General features: G+C 32.5%; 1 protein-coding gene across 2 annotated transcripts in view; it reads left to right on the top strand.

The window, feature by feature from the left end:
• Positions 1–8,142, top strand: part of LOC119632720 — a 31,855-nt gene that overhangs the window by 23,082 nt on the left and 631 nt on the right. For both annotated transcript variants that reach the window (XM_038025794.1, XM_038025793.1), the window contains exons 2-3: positions 6,778–7,500; positions 7,589–8,078. In XM_038025794.1, coding sequence (XP_037881722.1) covers positions 7,107–7,500; positions 7,589–8,078 — 884 coding nt within the window. In that variant the 5' untranslated portion in view covers positions 6,778–7,106. The remainder of the gene's footprint in view (positions 1–6,777; positions 7,501–7,588; positions 8,079–8,142) is intronic.

Genomic DNA, 8,142 nt, shown 5'->3' with positions numbered 1-8,142 from the left:
TTAAAAAAAAAAAAAAAAAAAAAAAAAAAAAAAAAAAAAACATATAAGAACATATATATAACTAACTATATATTTTATATAATACATGTAAGCCAATAAACATTAATTATCTTGTACATTATAACATCACAGACATTTTTCTTTATAATGTCAAGCGTTTGCCAAAATACATTGAAGACGTCCATGTATGTATGTACGTATAGTATTGTAATAGAACCTCATTTTCAATTCAAATGTTAGCAAAGCATTGCCCACGTCTCAAGTAACAATCATTATCAAAACTTAGTGATAGTTTTGGTTATCTCCAAAGATGATCTGAACATCAAAACTTTGCAAATGTTTCACAACATTTACTTAATTCAATTAACATGAAATTGTTAAGGTATTCTGTGCTATTAAGAAATTTTTTTCTAAAATAATTGCATAAATAAAATTTTCATATAAATGCATGTTAAGTAACATAATATGACATATGTGAAATATTTAAGTTTAATTTTAAATGCATTTTTTTTTATTATTTTTTTATTATTTATAAAATTCATAATATCGACTAATGGTTGTTTAAAACTATTTGTACGTTCAAGTTTGTTCAAGCTGCTGGCACTTGCGATGCAGAGGTCAAATGCTATGAGAACACTTTTATGCTTTGCAACGACAGTTAGCGTAAGAATAATATCTTCCATTCAATGATATATTTGTATGACAGGGTTTAAGTTATTGATTGAAATTGAAACCTGAGTAATCTCGTTTAAGCATTTCTTTAGCATATTTATGATCGGATCATCGGATCATTTTTAATTTAAATTAGAAGCTTTTGTGCATTTGTGCTCTTAGCTTTACGTGTCAACGGAGCGGAGCATAAAATAGAATTCCAACAATAGAAGGAAGGACGGAGGTTCAGGCAAGTGGGCGCGAATAAATTATCTCAAACATTGACGATAACGTTGTCAAGTGTTTCTGCCGGTTATAATCGGTATACAAAAAAATTAATACATTTTTTTATCTTGCGTTGCTCTTGTTTCGTAAGTTGTCTTTTATAAAATATTTTCGTAATCTACTGTTTCACAAGTACTTAGCAATGTCTGTCTGTCGATCTGTTTAACCAACTATATGCTACGCCTCATTGGAAGGCTAATGGTTACAAGAATTGAAAAAAACTGTAATCGAATAAATATTGAACTAACTAAAGTTTTTTTTTCTTTTGCAAAATATCCTCTGCGATGGGTTGAAAGTTCTGTACCGAGAAAAGTTCAGCTTTAAAATTTCATGCATAAGTTTACGTTAAAGTGATAAGTAAGGAAGATGGATAAAATCATCACACGGATGTAACTTTCTCTCTTATCTCTGACTCAAAAATGCTTACAGAAAAATCTTATCTAAAATTTACTTGAAATTATTCACATTTCTTCAAGTGCAGTTGTTTACGGGCCAGTTGTTGAGCAGGCACCAGCATGTTAATGTAAATTATTTTTCGATTACTTCGTGATTTAAAGCAAAATTTGCCATTTCTTGAATTATTAAGCATTTTAAAGAATTTCTATTGATTTCAGAATGTGTGCAATATATACAATTGCACCGAGAGATTCTGTATGTGAGAGCGTTCTTGCATAGCTTCAAGGTTAAAGATTACGTCAACTTTTTTTTTGCAAAAAAAAAAAGAAAAAAGCGACAAGAAATTAATGAAAAGCTATGCTAGTTTTTGAGTAGAAAAAAAAAAATTTAATTTCAATAAATAGTGACACTAAAAAAACTAATCTTTGCACAGTCTTTAAATACGTTAAGTAAGTAAGAATCGACAATAGCCGGAATTTATGGGTTCAGTTTTTGACAAAACTTAATGCGATCGACATGTAAACTTTATTTGCTAACTTGTAGATAATAGATAGCGCACCGATATTCGCATAACTCTAACAATCAAGAATATTAACAGTAATTACAAAATCAACAAATAATAAAAAACTCATTTGCGAGGATAGATTCACAAGTCATCAAGTTTAGGGGAAAAAATATCCTTACTTGTCAACATATGCTCTCCTATTTGCTTCATACGCTCTTTTCTCAATGCTCTGAAATGACTTCAATGTTATGTTTACAGCGGGAACACACGAACTATTTTTCTAGGTTTGCAAAGAGTATATCACGCCGGGAACCAAAATCATGAGTCTCCTGAATAGTGTTTCTGAAGGAAAAACAACATTCGCTTTATTACCAAGCATTTAATCCGTTGTAGGCTTTTTGGAACGTTTGCCATGTCTCTTAGCATGCGTGCGGTCATCAATCAGATGCTGTTATAAGAATTTTATCACCATTTCCTACAATGCTCGCAAAGACTTGGTTTTTACCTCTCTGCCTCAAAAGTCATTCAACAATTGATAGTTACGTCCTATATAGACCTCCCTTTGACAATTCCCTTGTATTCCACTCCAGATACTCCAAATTCCTTTACCATTTCAAATTTTGTGCATTTGTTGTACATAGGGTTACGAATATTTAAGCACAGCAGTATACATCCTACGGCAAGTTCAGTTCTCTTAGTTGGCATTTTTATCAACAACTGTTTTCATACGTTAATTAAAATGGCTTTTGGTTCCTCATTTTTCAAAATGTAAAAATTTTCGATTAATAATACACTTGTTTAAAGCGCATGTATACCGAGTACATACGTAGATGAGTAGATGGATGCTGGATGGATTAAAAAAAAAAAAAAAAAAAAAAAATCGAATAAGTTAAAAAAATTGATGACATTTAACTGATAGCTCTTTGTCGTAGTAAAGTATGCTTCTTCTTTTTTTTACTGACATTTAAAATTTTTTTTGTTGTGTTTTTATTTATTAAAAAATCTTATTGCTTGCACAGCCAAATATACTTACATGCATATAACGAATGATAAGCTATAAGGCTTTGTAACGAATATACTTTTGTTTTCTTCTTATTTCTTTTTTTTTTTAATTTGTTGCGATATTTCTTTTGCAAAGTAATCATGTGAAGATCACGTGCCAATTGAATAGAAGTGAAATGAAATCATTTGTTTGGTTTTTTTTTTTTTTTTTTTTTTTTTTTTTTTTTAAATTAATTAAGACAACGGACTATGATTTCCCATAAGAATTGTACACATATATAAATTAACGAGATTTCGATTCGAAAAAAAATATATAAAAAAAAAATAAAAAAATAGTTGCAGAGAAATAACAATATTTTTACCGATAACCTATATTTTGAATGGTATACAATACTAGCATTAAATTTAATTACACATTAAATTATGATAATAACAACTAAACTGAACTTAAAATATAAATCAGCAAACACAATAAACAAACAACCAAACATAACAGACAAACAATAGCGTGGATACGGAGAAGAAAAGAATATAATAATAGAAAACATGTTTATCCTGTGTAGCAAACATCTTAATATATATATATAGATAGGTACGTGCTCCGAAGCATTAAAGTAGAAAGCGAGCGAGAGCAAAGGAGAAAGAGATAGAGAATGAGAAGCGCGAGAGACACTCTTTCTATTACAATTTACGATAATGGCAAGAGCATGAGCAGCATGCATTGACATACATATAAAAGTTTTCTTATTGTTTATAATCTTTTTGTTATGTGTGCTTTTTCCCGCCAATTTTTCTGTGCTATACCCGTTAGCATGAAAGTGTATTAACTTCATTATTGCATTTGTGATTTCAAAAGATACGCCAAATTACACATCTTACCCTTAGACGAGCGGACAATCAATTTTGAATGTGTTCATCCCTCGTTCCCTCCATGTCACAATTATTTTGTCAAAACGCTACGTTATTCGTTCGATTCGCTTTTCGTTTTATAGAAGAAAAAGGGTGAAAAGCAAAACTGACTCGATTACTGAAAATCGCTTGTGATAAGCAGGAATCGGGTAATCGGAAATCGTTTATCATCATTTCATGATCTTATCCATATCTATCATTATCCAGTGTTATTATCTAAGCGTTTGTATGTTAAACAGATCTGTAATATAATGGCACAACAATATCATGATCTGTGCTTTCTAAAGCATAACTTAAGCCAGTAAAAAAATCTTGATAAGAATCTTAAATAAGGACGTTAATCGGATAACTACCATCCACCATTTAGTAGGCGAACAATTTTTAAATGATTTTAATCTGTAGTTGAGAAGGAGTACAAGCTGTCCGCATTTGTGGAAGTTGAAACAAGAGGCGGCAACGATTGTGAGTGAATTGGTACAAAATTCTAGACTCTTTCCAAAGATATACCTGATAAGCTGAGTATGTTCATATTACGAATGAATAGACAATTTGTGATAGGTGAAAGCATTGTCTTTATAATGCATTCTTTGTATTTTGAATTTCTTGTAATCAAGCTTTCCTTTGAATATCTATGCATTTACTCTTACATCTTTACATTCGTAGAAGGCGCGTCTATGCCCAAATGTTTCTAATTATCTGCTGTACGTACATGTTTCATGTCACCTACTGTCGCTTGCATACACTAGTACGGGATACCAATCACCACAATATACGTATATGACTATGCATTTAGCACACATTTAAACGACATATGCAGGAAATATCATTCTATTCATAGTTCGTTCATACCCACTTGAAGTAAAATTGCCTTTGTTTTCACTCACGTTTTCGATGGAAAACTTTAATAGTACCTAGTCTTACGTGGATTAATATACACGTACATATGTGTTCATGTGTACGAATATGTATTTACTACGTACGTGTATTATGATGCTGATGTTGTCTTTCGAATTTCTTAATAAACTCGTGTTTGATACGATATATCTGTGCCCGTATTTGTAGTTCCCTTTTAAATGTCATTCCACACACCACTCTATCAGATTAGCATAATACCCTCAATAGGCTCATAAAAACAATATACGATAAGGCATATCTTCTTCTTCTTTATTTAAATTGAAACACTGCACTTACTGCGAGTATATGGAATATGATGAAAATCGATATATGGATGGATTAAGTGTACAGTGTCAATAGTGTAGCCAGAAAACAAGAACTTTGATGTTCGCAAAATGTTGAACAAGGAAACGATGACCAATTCTTAACCGTACAATGGGCAATTCGCAAAAAGAAGATGAGTCAAAGTGTACATATATCCCTCTACTACTACTTTCTCTTCTTCCTAATAGACATATCGACACCTTTTCTTTTTTCTCATTACTACTTGGTATTATTTAAGTGTACACGCATATGTTAGGAATGGGCAGAAACCATATACACCTTTTACATACACCATTTCTTGTGAGAGTCATTTTATATCTTTGACGTGTGACTGGCTCAAACTATGATGGATGCGCCTTTGCTTAGCCCTGATGAAGAGCTCACCGTGTGCCAGGGCTTTCTCTTTTCTCTTCATTTTATTATAGATGCGTTACATGCGGCACATTTTAACACGTACACTTTCTCCTCACCTAGTTCGATTTGTACTACTTTGTTCAAAGTTTCTCGGAAAATTCTAATTTTCTCATAACCAGTGACCCCCTGACCTTATAATTTTTAGATGAATGTATGGAAACTTACTAGCGTGAAATTAGCCCTCTGCAGGTAGCCCACATTTTTGTCTTTGCTAAAACATAGACTATCTGCACACTTGGTTCGCGCCTCTGCCAATGTAATTAATTGAAAGAATAACAAAATGATGAGAAAAGCTAAACAAAAATAGAAAAAACCACAAACGTAAATAAAAAGAAAAAAAAAAAAAAAACAAAATACTTGACGTTATAAAAAATCAAAAAAGGAATTTATTGTTATCATATACCATACAGTGCATGCATGATGTTGTGATATACAAAGTATTATATAAAAAAAAGTTTTAACGAACTTATTCAAGTCCAAATTATTGATATGTTTTAGAAGACGCTTAAACCTATCGGAAAAAGTTAGCTTTCTTACTAAAGCCCTTTTCTATCACTGTGAAAATCACCCCAACTACGGTCTCCTCCGTATAATGTAGATGAGCCGCACACATGGACGATAAATTCTGGACGCAGTAGCGAAATTAGAATTTTCTGATAGGTTTCGGCATTTCTCAAGAGTTATCTAAAATGTGGAGTTACGTAATGTCTCTAATGCCTTCTTTCAGAGCTTGCACTGTAACTGTAGCAAATAATTTAGTTTTTTTTTTTTTGGTTTTCTGATCGTAATTAAGGCTTAGTCTGTTTTATGTGTGGTTCCTTCCTAATAATATTTTTTAATATTTTAGTACTTAGTTTATTTATTTATTTATTTTTTTTTTTTTTAGCAAAGCTTTGGGGTATCTTGATGGGCTATCCTCACTTCGGTGAAAATTTGGGCTTTTTCTTTTTTTTTTTCTGCTTAACCTCTTGCTTGTTGCCGTATCACATAGATTGCAAGGTATTAATCCAACTGCAGTGAAAGTTTTAATTTCTTTGAGATTTCTTCACGCGATTCTTTTATTTATTATATATTAGGCTCATTTTTGAAAATAATTTCAATTCTCTGCCTTGTGCATATGGACGGATAGACACGACAAATGTAGCTAAAACAATTTAATCTACTGCATTGCATTCAAATTGCATCCTAACATCAATGAGCTCTCTAATGGTTAAATCAGAGCTATGTACAAGTGTAAAAACGATCTTATGATAGTTTTCCGTATTTCTACATATAATTTAAACAATAGTTTAGTAGTTAATTATATGTCGTAAATACTATAAGGAGTCAAATGTATTCTCGGACGCTTTCCAATCAATAATAATAATAATAATAATTTGCGTTTCTTTTCATTGCAGAGAATTGATATTGTTTTGAGCAAAAGTGATTTACACGTAAACGATAATACAAAATATTGAAGAACATTAAAGACTGAAAGAAGCATAACTGTGAAAAAGAGAAACCACTACAAACAAATAAATTTTGATCTCATTAAAGAATAAATATAAAAACAAAAGATATTAAAAAAAAAAAAATAAATAAATAAATAAAAACAATAAGTATTAACCAGGGTTTCACTCTAAACCGCTTTGCGAAAGTGATATAAAGCGTCCATTCAACGGTAAGGAGTAAAGCTAAAAGCTTAGCGTCGTCTAAGGTCTTGAAAAACGTTTGTATCGCCCGTATAATGTTTAGTAGTCTTGCAACGTTTCTCTTTGGATCGAATACGTCTGCAACAACGTCTAGTGATACGAATCAATTAGCGACTGCTAATAAAAGTGTTGGCAACTTAAGGCAAACGATTGACGAGTGTGCGATTGGTTTAAGTGATGCAGCTAATACTATAGAAGTGACATCGTTGACACCTTCGGTTACGGGTGCCGTAGGTACGGCAAATGCGATTGTCAGTAAACGTGGCAGAAATAAACGCAATAAACAAACTAATAAGCGCAAAGGTGAAAATAAAAATCCGAAAATCGGTACGGCCACACCAATTATAACGAAACAGTTAACACCAAACGATAGTTGCGACGAAGATTTTGACGAAAACGAATGGTTTATTGTTGAGAAAGGAAGTGAGAGTAAGTTATTGCAAAATAAATGTATAATTATTAGTTTCATTATTTTTTATTATTTTTTTTGAATCTTTCCCCTTTATTTGATATGAAGACGAAAAAGCGGATGAGACTTCGCTTCCTGGTAGCGATTCCGAAGGAGATAACTCTACGTCGATTGAGGTTATTAAGCCTAAGCCGTTGGCAACTTCAAACTCGTTGGTGCAGCAACGACGTGTTCAGCATATTAACTCCCATTCCTTATATGGCGGACCACGTCCCCAGAAACAACGCAATTATTTGCAAAAAACACGCACGTCGAATTGCCGCGCTAATGGCTTAAGTGTCTCAACATTAAGCTCTTCCCGTAATGTTGGCGGTGGCTGTTATGACCCCGCATCTACAGCTGATGGCTGCGTTAGCCGCTCGCTTTACGTGGTCGCCTCTCAGCCTGAGACGGCCAATGCGGCAGCTAATAGCGGCTATGGTACTGATATGAAAATGGACGAGTCTTGGTTTGTAACACCACCACCATGTTTCACTTCTATTGGTCCCATTAACATGGAGACGTCACCTTTTGAGAATCTCTTAATTGAGCATCCAAGGTAAACATCAATATAACTCTAACTTGTACATATAGAAAAGGAATTTTTTTGATGGCATATGTTA

Source organism: Glossina fuscipes, unplaced genomic scaffold (genome assembly GCF_014805625.2).
Source record: "Glossina fuscipes isolate IAEA_lab_2018 unplaced genomic scaffold, Yale_Gfus_2 1, whole genome shotgun sequence".
Lineage (NCBI taxonomy): Eukaryota > Metazoa > Arthropoda > Insecta > Diptera > Glossinidae > Glossina > Glossina fuscipes.
This window is presented reverse-complemented; position numbering and strand designations above follow the sequence as displayed.